The sequence below is a fragment of the Silurus meridionalis genome, chromosome 7, assembly GCF_014805685.1.
Source record: "Silurus meridionalis isolate SWU-2019-XX chromosome 7, ASM1480568v1, whole genome shotgun sequence".
Taxonomy (NCBI): Eukaryota; Metazoa; Chordata; class Actinopteri; order Siluriformes; family Siluridae; genus Silurus; species Silurus meridionalis.
In genome coordinates this window covers 10620514-10638283 of record NC_060890.1, presented here as the reverse complement: position 1 = coordinate 10638283, position 17770 = coordinate 10620514, and the positions used below count along the sequence as shown (strand labels likewise).

The following is a 17770-nucleotide window of genomic DNA, read 5'->3' as shown; positions in this document are numbered from 1 at the left end:
CATTTCAACCATATATAGCTGATGCAGTACACAGCGTAATGAGAAACGTTCCTCTAGAACCCTGGTGCTACATTTAACAACATAAAGCTACATAAAATAAAACACAGAGCCAAGGCCTAGTAAGTGTCCTCGCTACATAAAGTGCATCGTGTGCAACCTGGTGCAAACATTGCAAGCCATATAGGCGCAAAGACAACACAAGACATTGTAGGACACACACAAAACACAAAATAGCGCTGCCAGTAAACCTACTGTATATTACACAGTGCAGTGTGTGTAAGAGAGAACTGACTACAGGAGTGTACCTTGTGATTACCAAAATGTAAACAAAAGAGTTGGTGCAAAACAGCAATATCAGCAGTCAAAAAGATGTGCAATATGTTAATGTCAAATGTCTATGCATTTTACTGTAATTACAGTATTTAGCCCTTGCAAAGTAAATTTTATACGTAGCATTTTATATTTTTTCTTATGGTTACGTCAAATGTCGATGCATATAGTGGTGCCATTACTCGTCGTCATCTTTTTTTTTCTCTCGCTCTCTTTCCCTGGTGTTTTCACCAGAAAGTTAACCGTTTAATTAACTCAGCTAAGCTTCATGTCCACAACAATTAACAACATTAAAATATAATTAAATAAATACTTGTTTAAAGGTGGAATATATTGTCTGGTCGCTTGAGGATGTACAATGTGAAAACGTGTTACATGGCTTAAAATCACTCCTGATTTAGTAACCTATTCACTGTTAACGTTTGCTGTATAATAATTGTTTTCAGCAGAATAAAGATTTAAAATAGTTGACACCGTTTTGAAGAACTCAACACAGTCCCCTGTCTCCTGTCTGCTCTGAGAAAGTGAACGACGCCATCATCAGCTAAAGTGTCGACACTTCCAACGTTAAGCTTTCCAGGACCATGGTCACCTGTGTGGCTTCCAGCTGTGATGTTGCTTCTTATGGAGGCAACAAAGCATTTCCTGCTAAAAAGCCAAATACACAAGGTAAGGACTTAACTGTTTACTTCAACTTCCAAGGTTATCCAGTTATGTGTCTTGTATGAAGGAAAAGCTAAAAAAAATAATGCTTCGTCTGCTTTACTGTGCAGTGGCCTTAAACAGTGCCGATGGCATCAATCTGCCACAGAAGATCCTGTTCCAATCAGAGCGTCTCAGCATGAAATGGACCCAAGTGCACCATATTGGAGCAGGTCTTCAAAACCTGGGCAACACATGTTTTCTGAATTCAGCTCTTCAGTGTCTTTCTTACACTGCACCCTTTGCCAACTACATGTTGTCAGGAGAGCATTCCAAAACATGTGAGTCTTCGAATATCCTCCTAAATACATTTTTGATGTACTTAGCATACAGTGATTTTAATTGTTGCTATATTTTCCCTCACAGGTCATGAATCTGAGTTTTGCATGCTGTGTACGATGCAAAATCACATTACCCTGGTGTTTGCTAATTCTGGGAATGTCATTAAACCCATTGGCGTGCTGCATGAACTAAAACGTGAGCATCCGCCCTCTGTTAAATTACAATAATGCACAGTTACTTATTGGATTTAAACATACCTAAATGTAATTGCTTTTGTTGGCTTTAGGGATTGCAGAGCATTTCCAGTATGGAAATCAAGAAGATGCCCATGAGTTCTTGCGGTACACAGTGGATGCTATGCAAAAGTCCTGCCTGTCTACTGATAAGTGAGTCTGTTTAAACATCGGTTTGGTGCAGCATTTTATATTATTGATATTATATTGCTTAGTTGTGTCATGTGATGTATTGAATATTTGGGCAACCAGTAATATTACTGACTGTATATCTGCCCTGGAACCTGACACATTTAGGGAGGTGACATATAGTATATTGAACAACCAATTTAATGACTAATAGCTAATGACCTAAAAAAACAATGACCAATTAAAAAATGTAGGGCCAATTAATCCTATTGTTTTGGAAATAAACGTTATTTTACACCCAGCTGAATCAGTTCAAAACGTCAATTGTGATGTTTACATGGATTACGTAATCTCTGATCATGGCTGATCTTTCATATTTCCCGATTGGACAGGTATATACAGGGCACTAATCTGATCCAGCAGATATTTGGAGGACATCTGAGGTCTAGAGGTGAGTTGGGATTTATGCAGTTGTATGTTTATCTCCTGTTTTTTTTTTTGGGTTGTTTGGTTTTTCTTTATTTTAAATGTTAAGTGATGGAGATAATTGTTAGATTTACTAGAACTTTGTTATGCATTTTTATTAGTAGAAGTGTTTGTAAACATGGTAAATGAAAATCTGGTTGATTGAATGTCTAATTGAATGATTCTTGTTTCTACAGTAAAGTGTCGGAACTGTAAAGCCGTATCAGATACATTTGATCCTTATATGGATATTGCACTGGACATTGAGGTAACATTGTGTGTCTGTGTGTAATACAATTTTTTATGTACTACTGCTGTAATTGTACTGTAGACCTTATATTATAGAAGAAGGCTGCTTTATTACTTGAATAACACAGGTTTGTTGTATATGATTAATTATTGTTTGACCCTAATATGTAAATTGTTACGCTAATATTAACTTTATTTATTTTATTTATCTTGCAGAATGCACCATCTATTAATAAGGCTCTTGAGCAGTTTGTGAAGCCTGAGCAGTTGGATTGGGAGAATGCATACAGGTGCAGCAGGTAAGCGTCACATGCATAACTGAGCCGACACTTACAGGATACTTGACCTTAATACGGCAAGAACTTAATGTTGAGCCGTACCTGTTATTGTAAATAATACCTTTTACATTTTATTCTTCCTGTAGTTGTAAGGAAATGGTTAAAGCGTCCAAAAGATTAACCATTCACCGCAACTCCAACGTGCTCACCATCTCCCTGAAACGCTTTGACTTCAGTGGAGTCAAAATCTCCAAGGTAGATGTTTACTCTAAATGTTTTAATAGCCCAGGAAAATTGTTCAACATAACATATTTCATAGGTATACAATAAAAAAACATCTCTTGATGAATTGTGTTCTCTCCTTTGCACAGGATGTGAGCTACAATGAGTATATTGACTTGCGGCCCTACATGTCTAAGTCTCGTGGAGAGCCGCAGATTTACGGGCTGTATGCTGTACTGGTTCACTCAGGCTTCAGCTGCTATGAAGGACACTACTACTGCTATGTAAAGGTGAGACATACTGCACATGATCAACTCTCAACCTTCTGAAGGTGTCGATGACAGGACTAAGGCGACAATGTGTGATGCTCTGTTTCAGGCAAGTAATGGCCAGTGGTATGAGATGAACGATTCATCAGTGACTCCCACTGATATTCGTTCTGTGCTGGACCAACAAGCATACCTGCTGTTCTACATCAAGCAAGGGTATATTATAATTATAATGTTATGCTTTTAATATGTCATTAATGTTTCATTTTTAATTGGTGTTTAACCTGGTTTGTAAACATTTTGTACTTTGATTTATTTTTAGGACAACACATCTAAAAAATGGAGATTTTAACCACAAGGGTTTTACTGCAGGCCACTCATCTGCCCGGCCAGTTGTAAAACAGAGGCTAAATGGGCATTCTTGTACCTCCTCACCTATAATTGGCCCACAGCTCCCTCACATGCTAAAGGTACAGTTGCAGTTGCAACAACAAAGAACAAAGAGCTTTATATTGACAAGAAAATCCTAACGTTCAGATCCAGTGTTAGTAACTGTTTTTCTTATTTTACAGAATAATTCATATGTGAATGGCAATGGCTCCTCGAAGGAACATAACAATGGCTTAGAGCCCAGCAGCAGTGGCATTAGTGAATGGAATCCAACAGACTCTCAGAGATCCAACAGCCTCTCAGAGTCTTACACAGGTGCAAATGGTTCAGGACACAGGCATGTGAATGGCCATCACAAAGTCAATGGCTTCAAACATTCTGACAAGGTAGGAAACTTCTGTTTGACTGCATCTGAGTGGCATTTTATCATTCGAATTAAAATAGTAGTAAAAAAGAAACGTGTTTACTTTTTTGATACTTAAACATGTGTTGCATTGGAGTGTTTGTGTGGCTCTTAATATTATTTGTTTGTTTATTTTATTTTTAGACTTCAGACAGTCCTGCCTCTGCTTCTTCCATAACTGACTCTGATTCGCAGCGTGTGTCAAAGTAAGCACTTTTTCCTGATCACACAATCTCTTCAAATCTTGCAAAAAATATGATCAATTACATTTATTAAATAAATATTGACCATATATATGTTCTGTTCAGCTGTCCCAGATCAGAGGGCCTTCTTTCCCCATCAATCGGTACAGAAAGGGCTAAACCACTCACCAACCCTCTTGTTCAGCGTGTCTCGAACCCAGCACCCACACTGGGCACAGACATCCAGGCATTGTCTAAGCCAGCAGAGGTGATGCCTAAAACACAGGTGACCTTAACAGAGGCGTCAAGTAAAGAGAAGGCCACAAAAGAGTCTGCTGTGAGCAATCACAATCTCACCCAGCAGAAGAATGATAAACCTCCATCACAAAGAAGTCCCAAGATGGCAAATATCTGTAAACAAACAAATGGCAAAGACAACATGAAAATGTGTCAGTCTGGCAAACCCAGTTCTTTGAAACGGAAAAGATCGGCTGAGCGCCAAGAGCATTACCGATATTTGACTACCAATCAGGACAAGGATGGAGAAAAAAAGAGCAGTCGAAACTACAAAGAGCATTATGGAGACAGCCATCAGTCAGAAAAAGAGTATTACCCACCTAGGAAACGCTTCCGCAATTCCTCCAGAGATAAAGAGGCAGCTCAGTCCTGGGACAAATACGCGGACCATCACAGAGACTACCACTACAAAAGAGGGAGAGAGGAGTGTTTGTGGGATCGGGAGTGGGACAGGAGATACCAGACCTCGCACCGCTCTTCAAGCCACTATCATAGAGAACCAGATTCGCGCCATGCACGCGAAGACCGGTGTGATAAGTGGCACTACAGCGGAGAGCAGAGCAGCAAACGAGCAAAGATTGCTAATCTCTACATTCTACCATCTTCACCATCCCAAGTATAGTGTAAGCATTGTTGTTATATTTTATATATATAGTTATCTATTCATGATCTTATCTTATGCTTTTTCTTCATTTTTATTCACATATGTTTTGAGGGCAAAATAAATGCCCTTTTTATTTTCCCAATTATTGTTAAGGTGCTTTATTCTATAAAATATATACAGTATATTTTTTGCTGCAAGAATGCTTGATATTTTTAAGGGTTAAAGGCTTTTTTTGCCATGCTCTATGGCTGCACTTTTGAAGATGAATAGACTTCAGGGTGGTCCAATGCCAAAATAATAAGCAAAAAAAAACACTCTTTTTACAAACACTAAATCACCTACAAACAAACCAAAAATTCTCTTCACTTCTCTAACTCCCTCACCAAAAATTGGGCAGAAACATACACCCAACAGAAATGGCAGCCACACCCCTACTCCCGGTGAACAAAACAACAAAAATGTACATATATTTACAAATGTATAATACAGTGTGTATTTACAGTAAGCTAATCAACTTTAAGCAGGACAGGGCAAACTCGGAGTCAGAACGGGCGTAGGTCAGTAACAGGTAAACACAAGTGGGTGCGATTTTAGTTGACTGGAGTGCAGGGGAGGCCTTGACTGGAGTATTGGGATGGCACCTGCACACAAACCACGCACCGCGTACAGGTACAATACAATACAACCCGTAAAATACTGCAGGTTGTAATACCCACTCACACAAGTGTAAACATACCACATAGGTTCACAACATCATCCAAAAGAACATAAAACAAAATAATTTTTACCAACGTGGAAGTGTGTCAGTAACAACGGGGGTGATGAGCCTGTGATCTGCATCGCTCGAACAAGTAGGGAACATGGACTCACCACTTGAAAGACCTTCCACCAACTATCGGCAGCATTTAGACACCTTTTTTGTATTAAACACACCGTGTTCTAAAAAATAACCAGATTGAGCATTAGTAAATTCTGAGATACGAATCAAAGAGTCAAAACAAGGTCCTAGGGACAAATCCGATTTTTGGGTCACTAATTCAATGAGTGACTTTATCCACAACTTGTTTCTACTGACACAAAAACGTTTCAGACAAATCTATAATATCACCTAGCTTCTGCTGGGCACATGTTTATACACAGGCCAGAAATACAGAAGGATACTGAATAGCTATATCAGGATTTCACAAGTCCTCTTTCACAAAGATTGGTCAACGAACTGCCACCATTTCGTGACCTGGAAAGTTCTCAGTCTCCAAGCATACATGATGCAGTGGTACGCGGATCACAGAGAGCTCAATGTCCTGAATAGGAGTAGGAAACTTCGGAAAAGGGTAGCGCACTTTCTAAAATGAAGGACTAAGCAGCACCAGTGTCTCTCAGAACCGTAACTGGATGCTTTACCCAATCGGCGCTTAGTGATAAAAAACCTGAAGAAATAAAAGACTCAAACGCAGGTATGACAGTGGGCTTGGATACAGAAACGTCCGACAAAACACCTTATGCACACATTTTTATCTGTTTAAAATGTACCTTAAATTAATACTTTTCAAGTTTTTAATACTCTAATCAACATGGGTATGGACTTAATGCAAATGTATGTTTATTATTAGTGAAACCGTACTCAACGTAGAGCATAAAGACTAAATATTCTTATAAATGTTTTAAAGTAATTATGGTGTTTTAAATTACGTAAATCATCAGGACCCCAAACATGGATGGTTTTAATTGTGCATCATGGCATTTTTTTGGTGCTTGATTTGAGACTTTCAACAAATGTTTAGTGATTAAAACTTATTTTTCCACTGGAATTTATAATTTCTTTTTATATCGTAGTGAATAAATGTGCTCCTGCTCTAATACAAGATGCACAAATTTGTATGGTCCTGTCAAGGAGACAAAAACATGAACATGATGAATAAGACGGCTTTGAATGGTTAAATGATGTTCAGATGTTATTACTTAGGGTGTACTCACTTTTGTTGCCAGCCACTTTGACAATAATGGCTGCAATTTGAGACATTTTCAGAGGACAGTAAACCTATACTGTTATAAAAGCTGCAATTTCTATACTATTATTTGTTAAGAAGATATACTAAAATGGTTGATATATATATATATATATATGTTGTATCATCAGCCATGATACAACATGATAGACAACACGCTCTGGCCTGTTTCCTAACAAGCTGGGATATATTAAGAAAGAATCTCACTATACTGTAGTGTATATATGACAAATAATACTTATTTAAAGGCCTCTCATTATTTCAGACTTTAGACAATGCTACTAGGTATCACAACATTTCAAGATTAGTTTGTGACACGCCAAGAAATGGCAGCACAATGCTGCATGCAGTCACAGAGAGCACGACATGCATAAGTCAGTGTAAAGAAAGACATCCTCCTGTGTACACCAGGAGCTGTGCAAATGGTGCTATTCTACCACATGCGTTACCACTCCTGTTATTCTGACCACGTGCACAATTTGTCACCGAGCTCTCTTCACCGGAAACAACATGATTTCCGCAACCTCCCTACTCGGCAGATTTATCTCCTACGGACTTCGCCTTCTTTCCGAAGATGAAGATCTGGCTCAAAGGTCAGGGTTTTGAAACATTCCAGAGATCCAGCGCAAATACTCCTGACACGATTAGAAAAGAAGACTTTCATGATATTTTCCAGAAGTAGCAGGAATGCTGGAAGCGCTGTACCGCTGTGCAATGGGACTATTTTTAAAAGTTATGGAAGATGTTCTACTAGATTTTGGAGTTGAGTCTGCTTGTGGAGATTTGTGCTTATTCAAGAGCAATAGTAAAGTCAGGATCTGATGTAGGGTGAGGAGGCCTGAGGTGCAGTCAGCACACCAATTAATCCCAGAGGTGTTTAATAGGGTTGAGGTCAGAGCTCTATAGCAGGCTGCTCCAGATCTTTCACTCCATCCCATATAAAACTTATCTTAATGGAGCTAACGTTGTGCACAGGAGCACTGTCCTTCTAGAACAGTTTTTGGTCTCCCAGTGCAAGTGAAGGGAAAATGTAAATCTACTTCAACCAAAGACATCCTACACAATTGTGTGCCTCAAACCACATGTGGAAAAAAACAAAACAAAAAAAAAAAAATCCGGTGTATTAATAATTTTGTCATTTGTATTATGTATTTAACACGAATCTACAATTACATGCAGTTTTGTAAAGAGAATACACAATATACAGAAGTGATTAGAACTGTAGGCCGTTTTACTTTATATGCCTATTCTGTAGATTTTTTAGTATTCTTTATATTTTAGAACAAAAGATGGTCTTTTCCATACCTCTCGCTACCTCAGTGAATTTGATGAAATCTCACCGCTAGGCAGAGGAACATATGGAAAAGTCTTCAAGGTGTGGCAATCTATGACACTGTATTTTGCTTTCAAATTCAATTTACTAATCTTTTTACACTTTAGTGATATATTTTACTCTTTATTTAGGTGAAAAACAAGTTGGATGGACAGGACTACTCTGTGAAAAAGATCCTGATCAAGAATGTGACGAAGTATGACTTTATGAAGGTAGGCCGATGTCCAGTCTTCAGCATCTAAACATTGTTGGATATCACACTGCATGGATGGAGCATGTGCAGCCTTCAGTGAATAGTACATCACTTACATTAACTTTAATCTTACCTGTCTTACTTTCCTCTTGTAAGGAAAGAAACCTTTATTTCTGACTTCTTTGCTCATCTGTCACTTTCCCTTACCTCTTGAATAGTGTGACAAAATCTAAATTTTAACCATACATGTTTGCCCTGGCCTATTTAAAGTAGTTCAAGTGTTTCCTTAAATTATTATAATTATGTAAATGATGTAATTATTACATTATTAACATCTCATTATAATCTGCACTGATGTTGTTCTCCATATGTGCATATTCATTAGCATTCATTAGAGTGTACATTATTGTAGAGTAAATAAGACACAGCTGTGATTCGGCCATGGACATTTATTAGTGTCTAAAGCACTCATAGTCGTGACAATGGTAGAATCATTTGAGACACAGTATGACCAATGTTCTGTTTCTTTTGGATACAAATCTCGAAGAGGCTACTCTTTACACAAAGATAGCTTTTTTTATGTTGCTACATCATGCTGTTTAGTACATGCCAATTAAAGATGCTTTCTAGCATTGATATTTTAGAAACATCACCAATGACTTTTATATCACTGATGTTTCTAATTGTACTCTAATAAATGTTTTTGAACTAGAAAGTGGAATTTTACATGGTAAACGCAGACAAGCAGAGTGATTCACTCAATGAAATGGCCCAGGGTGGTTATAAATAATATAGGCACTATATGCATAACTACTAAACTAGAACTTACTGTTGTGTATTTACTAATAATGAATTGCTTCCAGATTCACCTACCTCTCTGCCTGCTATACCAGCTTCTGAATCATCATCACAGACAGAAAGGTTGGATCATTCCTACTTTTTTTTTTTAATGGAGCAGATAATCATGCCTACCACAGTGTAATTCATTGAGTTTTTTTTACAGAATTGCTGAGGAGAGCACCAGTGGATCCTTCATCGTTTTTGAAAACTCTAACTGTTCAACAGACAAAAAAGCGTTTTAAGCACCTACAAACGTGCTTAAAAATAGCTCAAATAATATTCTAAGCTCTCCGATAACAAACGAGCCGAGCTCTTAGGGGAGACCTGTCCTGCACTTCAATGGGAAAGTTCAACAGTTTTAGACGAGTCGTATGCTGATATGAGCAGTCAGCTGTGTGCTGAAAACCATTCAAAGGATGTATGTCCTTTATCAACTTCTAAGCAATGCTGGGGGGAAAATGTATTGAGTAATGCTTTCATTTATTCATGTATGTTTGTCCATTCTACAGGTTCAGTACCATTTAATGCTTTACATCCAAATGCAGCTGTGTGAGCGTTCATTAAAAGACTGGATTCAGGAACGGAATGCTACACAAAAACTAGATCTGTCAACAGGTACATTTAATGCTTTATTTATTGGCATATTCTACTTGCTCTGTATTACTGATGGTGGTCATGTCCCTGCACATATACAGGTGCATCTCAATAAATTAGAATATCATTCAAAAGTTTATTTATTTTTAGTAATTCAATACAAAAAGTGAAACTTGTATATTATATAGATTCATCACACACAGACCGATATACACTCACCGGCCACTTTATTGGGTACACCTGTCCAACTGTAAGTTAACGCAAATTTCGAATCAGCCAATCACATGGCAGCAACTCGATGCATTTAGGCATGTAGACATGTCAAGTCAAGTCAAGTTTATTTGTATAGCGCTTTTCACAACAGACATTGTCTCAAAGCAGCTTTTCACAAATCAACAGTTAAGATGAATGGTGTGAATTTGTCCCTGATGAGCAAGCCATGGCGACTGTGGCAAGGAAAAACTCCCTTAGATGTTATGAGGAAGAAACCTTGAGAGAAACCAGACTCAAAAGGGGAACCCATCCTCATTTGGGTGACATCAAGAGTTTGATCATAAATCTTTCAACAATACAGAACACTGGAGAGTGAGAACTAACATGATTACTGGAGTATAAGATTATAAGTGATGTTCTTTCTGCAGTCTTATACAGTCTATATGGTTAGTAGCTCCTAGTTTTATAAGCTCAGCATTTGTGATCATCACAGATCCAGCATCAGCTTCTCCATGCCAGAGCCTTTAAACACTCCAGGAGGTCCAATGTCAAACTCCACACATGTAGCGGGATCCAAATGGCACTGGTACCTCTCTAGATGGTTCGGGATGTTTGCGAGTTCGGCATCTACTTCTTCAAAGGTCCGTAATCATCACAAGGTCGGAGGTGACTGGAGCTGGCCAAACCTCAGGGTGTCTCGGGATGGGGAGAGAAATAGAAGCAGTGGAGAGGAATTAGCGTAGCTGCTGTTCATGATATTAACAGCACAAGTTGATAATGTGCATGTGATCAGATGTTCTGGAGCACAAGGTTTTGATATGTGATGTGTGTTATGTGTAGGCTTTGCTAAAAAGATATGTTTTTAATCTACACTTAAACTGGGTGAGTGTGTCTGAGCCCCGAACACTGTCAGGAAGACTGTTCCAGAGTTTAGGAGCTAAATGTGAAAATGCTTTACCACCTTTAGTGGACTTTGCTATTCTACGAACTACTAGAAGCCCAGAGTTTTGAGATCTCAGGGAGCGTGGCAGATTGTAGCGTGTTAAAAGACTGGATAGATACATGGGAGCCAAACCATTTAGTGCTTTATAAGTGAGAAGTAATAGTTTGTAGTTTATTCGAAACTTAACAGGAAGCCAATGTAGGGACGATAGGATTGGGGTTATGTGATCATATTTTCTTGACCTTGTAAGAACTCTGGCTGCTGCATTCTGGACTAACTGAAGCTTGTTTATTAATGACGCAGGACATCCACCTAGTAATGCATTACAGTAGTCTATTCTGGAGGTCATAAACGCATGGACGAGCTTCTTTGCATCGAATATAGACAACATGTTTCTTAACTTAGAAATATTTCTAAGGTGAAAGAAGGCTGTTTTTGTAACTTGGTTGATATGATATTTGAAAGATAAGTTGCTGTCTAAAATAACTCCCAGGTCTTTTACCGTTGAACTAGTGGTTACAGAACATCCGTCTAAACGCAGGTTGAGATTTCCTTAACACACTCAGTTATCCGAGTTAATTGAGCTGTATCACCTGGTTTAGATGAGATATATAGCTGAGTATCATCAGCATAACAATGGAAGCTAATTCCATGCCTTCTAATAATATTTCCTAACGGAAGCATGTTTATTGTGAAAAGCAGGGGTCCTAGAACTGAACCTTGCGGCACGCCATAATTTACTTGCATTAGCCTGGATAGCTCTCCATTTAAATCTACGAAATGGTAACGATCGGACAGGTAGGATTTAAACCAGCTTAATGCCTGTCCCTGAATGCCGATGTAATTTTGTAAGCGATCTAGGAGGAGATCATGGTCTATAGTGTCGAATGCAGCACTAAGATCTAGTAGAACCAACAGCGAGATGAAGCCTTGGTCTGAAGCTAAAAACAGGTCATTAGTGATTTTAACTAGAGCAGTTTCTGTGCTATGATGGGGCCTAAAACCTGACTGAAATTCTTCAAAGATATTGTTCTCTTGCAGGTAGGAACATAACTTGGCAGCGACAATCTTTTCTAAAATCTTAGACATTAATGGGAGATTTGAAATTGGTCTGTAATTCGATAGAACTTGAGGGATTTAGGGACACGTCCTAACGATAGTGAAGAGTTAATAATATTCACAAGAGGTTCACCAGTTGTATATAACACTTCCTTCAGTAATTTAGTAGGAATTGGATCTAACTGACATGTTGTCGATTTAGCTTTGGCAATAACATTATACAGCTCTTCCTGTCCTATACATGTAAAACAATGGAGTTGTGGAGTTGAAGGTAACACTGTCTCAGGAGAGGGTGTCAGAGGTTGAACTGCCACAATTGTTTTTCTAATGTTATCTATTTTTTCAGTGAAGAAATTCATAAAGTCCTCACTACTAAACTGTGATGGAACACAATTTTCAGAGCCCTGATTTGTAGTTAGTTTAGCTACAGTACTGAAAAGGAACCTGGGATTGTTTTTGTTGTTTTCTATGAGACATGGTCAAGACGATCTGCTGCAGTTCAAACCGAGCGTCAGAATAGGGATGAAAGGTGATTTAAGTGACTTTGAACGTGGCATGGTTGTTGCTGCCAGACGGGCTGGTCTGAGTATTTCAGAAACTGCTGATCTACTGGGATTTTCATGCACAACCATCTCTAGGGTTTACAGAGAATGGTCCGAAAACGAGAAAATATCCAGTGAGCGGCAGTTCTGTGGGCGCAAATGCCTTGTTGATGCCAGAGGTCAGACGAGAATGGCCAGACTGGTTTGAGCTGATAGAAAGGCAACAGTAACTCAAATAACCACTCGTTACAATCGAGGTATGCAGAAGAGCATCTCTGAACACACAACACGTCAAACCTTGAGGCGGATGGGCTACAGCAGCAGAAGACCACACCGGGTGCCACCCCTGACAGCTAAGAACAGGAAACTGATCCTACAATTCGCACAGGCTCACCAAAATTGGACAATAGAAGATTGGAAAAACGTTGCCTGGTCTGATGAGTCTCGATATCTGCTGCGACATTCGGATGGTAGGGTCAGAATTTGGCATCAACAACATGAAAGCATGGATCCATCCTGCCTTGTATCAACGGTTCAGGCTGGTGGTGGTGGTGTAATGATGTGGGGGATATTTTCTTGGCACACTTTGGGCCCATTAGTACCAATTGAGCATCGTGTCAATGCCACAGCCTACCCGAGTATTGTTGCTGACCATGTCCATCCCTTTATGACCACAGTGTACCCATCTTCTGATGGCTACTTCCAGCAGGATAACGCGCCATATCATAAAGCGCGAATCATCTCAGACTGGTTTCTTGAACATGATACGTCTGTGCGTGGTGGCTCTTGTAGCACTGAGTCCAGCTGCAGTCCACTTTTTGTGAATCTCCCCAAATTCTTGAATAGGCTTTCTTTCACCTTTTTCTACCACATTTTTTCTTCTATTCAACTTTCCATTAATGTGCTTGGATGCAGCGCTCTATGAACCCTCAGCGTTTGTAGCAATAACCTTTTGTGTCTTACCCTCCATGTGTAGGGTGTCAATGATCGTCTGGAGTCAGCAGTCTTCCCCATTATTGTGTAGCATGTAACAGACTGAGTTGCTAATTAAAGGCTCAGGAAACCTTTGCAGGTATTTTGATTTAATTAGCTGATTAGAATGTGACACCACGAGTCTCCAATATTGAACTTTTTCACAATGTTCTAATTTTCTGAAATACTGAATTTTGGGTTTTCATTAGCTGTAAGCCATAATCATCAAAATTAAATAAATAAACACTTGAAATATATCAGTCTGTGTGATGGATCTATATAATATACAAGTTTTTTTTTTTTTTTAATGATCTTCTAATTTACCTATATGCACCTATACATACATATACAACATCAGTCTCTGTGAATATAAATGCACGCTGGTTACAGTTTCTTTATTTGCAGGTTCCTTCCTTCCTGTCCTTTTGACTCTCGACAAGCATTTGACATCTTAAAATGAATACTTGAAGGGGTTGAGTACATTCACTCCCGTGGAATTATGCACAGAGACCTTAAGGTGGGATTGTACAAATTTTTTCGAAAGATATAAATCATAAATAATCAATAAAACTGGTTGCTGTGCGATTAGGAAATGATATGTGACATTAAAAGGGAATGTTTCTCTCATGTAGTGTTCTGACTGATTTGTGCATGTATTGCTACATGTTGTGTATGAACCATAGATCAAATCTTGAGAATTAACTTCTTATCAGAACAGAAACAGAATCTGTAATCATGTTTTATCTTTGAAATCTTTTGAACAATGCAATAGATTTCTATATATTCAGGAAAAAACACTACAGACTACATTTATTTAACATAATAAAAAAAGTTTAATTAATCTTTTAAAGATTGCTTCAATCTCAAGGTGTTTAATAAAGCTGATGATCCTGGCCTTTTCTATTATATTTGGGCAGACGTCCTGTACAGATTTGATAATTATTTGATGTGTTCTATGTTGGTGTTTAGAAATGAAAGAGAACTGCAAGCGACCGTATTTAGTTTTTCAAGAAAACTTGTGCTTGTGCAGCAAAAAACATTGTCTTGAAATGTGTATTGCTTTTGCTTATAGCCAAGGAACATTTTCCTGCATGGCCATGAGTGCCTTGTAAAAATAGGTGACTTCAGCTTGTCTTGTACGGATATTGTGATGAATGAAAACGAAGAGTGTTCCGGTTCTCACATATGTGGAAACGCAGATGAGATTTATGATTCCAGGATGTTGACAAAGGCCCACATTACACCATCATGCTACACCATATTATTAAACTATGCAAGCTTATTTATCTAAAGATCCTGTAGTAGTTAGCATTATGTTGTTGGATGCATTTCAACTTTTGTATCAAATCCTGAGTTTAGAAATATGTTGTTTTTCAGTGTCTTCTCACACTACAGGAGTGGGCACTATTGTTTATGCTTCTCCAGAACAGCTACAGGGCTCTCATTATGACTCAAAGGTAATTAAATCTACTCAGTATTTATAAACTAAAATAGAACAGTAGTATGAACAGTTATATAGAGCAGCTAATTGAATTACCTGATAATAGACACAGAGTTTGAGTGATTTTTCTGAACTTATCTCAAAGTATTTTTCCTTTGTGTTTACAGTCAGATATGTATAGTGTCGGAGTGATTGCTGTCGAGTTGTTCCAGTCATTTGGGACTGAGATGGAACGTGTGCAAACACTCAGAGACCTGAGAAAGGGAATGGTTCCAGATGACCTGTATAAGAACTGGCTAGTCCTGATCAAAAAAATAAAGCTGCTGACCATCCTGGACCCCTCAAAGCGACCAAATGCATCCCAGCTCCTGCTACTGTGATCTCTTTAACAACAAAGACCAAGTACATGTGACATGATTTACATTTAAATTTGGCACATAGGCTAATCATTTTCAATCTGACAGTGTTTTATTGCAGTTTGCCTCACCAGTGTCAGTGGTGAACGAAGTGCACAAAGCATGTGCTTGAGATATAGAAGAGATACACTGTAAAATATTACTTCAGTTAATCACTTTAAACTTTCACTTGATTAAAAGTACAAAAGTATTTGCCCACAAATGTACTTAAGTATCCAAAGTACTATGATTTACTATGGTTATAATGTTTCCTATTATCATTTATATTAACCCTAACCCAATCTATTAATAGAATAATATTTATAAGTCAAACACTGATTGATATCTACAAAAATGATCAGGAACCCAAAACCTTCTTTTCAGCTTACCAAAAACAATGTGCAAATAAGGCCCCATGTATCAAATCTAATTAAAAAACAGAGTTTGGCACCAGCATGTTGCAGGGCAAGCTGCTATGTTCTTGTTTTTTCTTTAATGTTTGTTTTGTTATACGGGTTTAGTCTTTTTTTCTTAGTTCTGTTTTTGGCTGTGTAGTTGAGGTACGACCGATTGGTGGATTGCTGCTAGTTTAACCAGTTTTTATCCACTCAAATAAAAAGAAACAACTTAATTAGCAAAAGTAAAAATAAGATATTTGACTTTAAAATGTAGTAAAGTTAAAGTCTCCCCAAATAAAAATACTAATACTGTTGTGTATTAGTTAAGTACAGATACACAACAGAGCTACTCAAGTACTTCATTACTGTCCACAACTGATCACTGTAAAATAATTTGTCAAGGTCAAGTTAGCGGCAGGTACGACGAGTCCAGTGAAATTCTTAGTGGTTAAATCCTGAATGCTTTGAGGATATGACTTATTTTGTTTGGATTTGTTTTTAGATTGCTTTATTTTAAGTTATTAATATGACACTACATGGTTTCCTGAAATGAAATAGATGTGCAATTTAAACTTCATGATGTATTTCATGTATAAACATGCAATGACTGTCAGATAATAAGATTTAAAGTCATGCAACAGATCACAAAATTTAATCTTCTTATGTCTACATTTACAAGATTTCGACAAAAATATGAATGTTTCTTTTCTGTAAACTACGGTAGATTTTTATGAATACCAAGTTTCTTGTTAAAATGCAAATGTTTTATGAAGAGATTTGACAGACTGTAAGGATATTTTCATGTGTATAATGTATGTGTATGTGTGGGGGTTTTATTTTGTGTGTGTTTGTCTATCCTAATTGTTTAATCTGCTGCACTGACACTGAACAGATATTAACTGTTATTTCTTCCATATTGTAGCATAGATTAAGCACATTTTAAAATTCTATTGTGTTAGTTATTACAGGATAGAAAGCAGAGAGAAAACAGGATTGTGTTTAAGCATTGTTGAGATTAATAGTAAGAATAATTATACTTAATAGTTTTGGGGATGGCAAAATTGACTGTAAAGTGGTAGTTGGTTAGTTTCTACAAAATCCCCCCAAAGAAGAGAATTATCAGTAACAATTAAGCAATGATCATTTAAATGGAAAAAGATTGAGTCATTTATTATTATCCCATGTTTGTAGGTGTACATTTACTTTATATTAAATTGTATATAAAAATGTATTTAGATGGGGGGTGGGGGGCTTTTAACAGTGTGCTAAGAATTAAGATAACATTTTTATTAATCATATAATATTTGTCAATTTCTAGGTAACCTACAAGTTACAACAGAGGGTTTCTGAGCAAGCAGAGAAAATCAGTCAGCTCAGAAGACAGATCAGTGAACTACAAACCACAAAGGATGGACCAGAGAAAGCATCACTATAATAACTACTGACGATACTTTACAATGTGACACTTTGACATATTATGTGTATAGTTTTATTTATTTTTGTGACAAGTTCCTATGCATGAAGTCAACTTTGCCAGGGTTTATAAAGACAAATACATTACTGTTCATCTGAATAGTTATCAGAGGGACTCAGACCACATAGATTTCTGGGCAAAGTTTCACGTTTTTCTTTTGTCATTAAAATATTAAAGCATTTATATTTCTGCAATGGATGTTTTTTTTTTTTTTTTTTTTTTTTATTGTTGTTGTGCATATGTTACATTTCCTGAGCTTAGGGCTAGTGTGACCACATTACCTGTACACAAGGTTAAAACATTTTTATTTATTTTTAATAGAAGGACATGTA

General features: G+C 37.5%; 2 protein-coding genes across 2 annotated transcripts; both read left to right on the top strand.

The window, feature by feature from the left end:
- The first annotated feature begins 279 nt into the window (after positions 1–279).
- Positions 280–5177, top strand: LOC124389088 (ubiquitin carboxyl-terminal hydrolase 42-like). Its single transcript, XM_046854317.1, has 14 exons — positions 280–999; positions 1104–1313; positions 1399–1509; positions 1601–1700; positions 2069–2127; positions 2339–2409; positions 2607–2689; positions 2815–2923; positions 3040–3180; positions 3269–3375; positions 3482–3629; positions 3732–3935; positions 4097–4158; positions 4261–5177. The coding sequence occupies exons 1-14, from the start codon at positions 915–917 to the stop codon at positions 5051–5053; spliced, it is 2283 nt and encodes a 760-aa protein (XP_046710273.1). The 5' UTR covers positions 280–914; the 3' UTR covers positions 5054–5177.
- A 2242-nt stretch (positions 5178–7419) lies between these two features.
- LOC124388835 (eukaryotic translation initiation factor 2-alpha kinase 1-like) lies at positions 7420–17632 on the top strand. Its single transcript, XM_046853900.1, is given in 14 exon segments — positions 7420–7634; positions 8323–8416; positions 8506–8586; positions 9431–9488; positions 9571–9635; positions 9694–9825; positions 9917–10022; positions 14136–14161; positions 14194–14247; positions 14803–14899; positions 15108–15187; positions 15339–15542; positions 15544–15573; positions 17283–17632. Coding segments are annotated over 14 exon segments (1227 nt in total). The 5' UTR covers positions 7420–7551; the 3' UTR covers positions 17400–17632.
- The last annotated feature ends 138 nt before the right edge of the window (positions 17633–17770 follow it).

Coding starts and splice junctions, on each gene's coding strand:
- LOC124389088 (XM_046854317.1), top strand. CDS start 915: ATGGTCACCTGTGTGGCTTCCAGCTGTGATGTTGCTTCTTATGGAGGC. Junction 2,690..2,814: donor AATGCATACAGGTGCAGCAG/GTAAGCGTCACA, acceptor TTCTTCCTGTAG/TTGTAAGGAAATGGTTAAAG. Junction 3,936..4,096: donor GCTTCAAACATTCTGACAAG/GTAGGAAACTTC, acceptor TTTTATTTTTAG/ACTTCAGACAGTCCTGCCTC.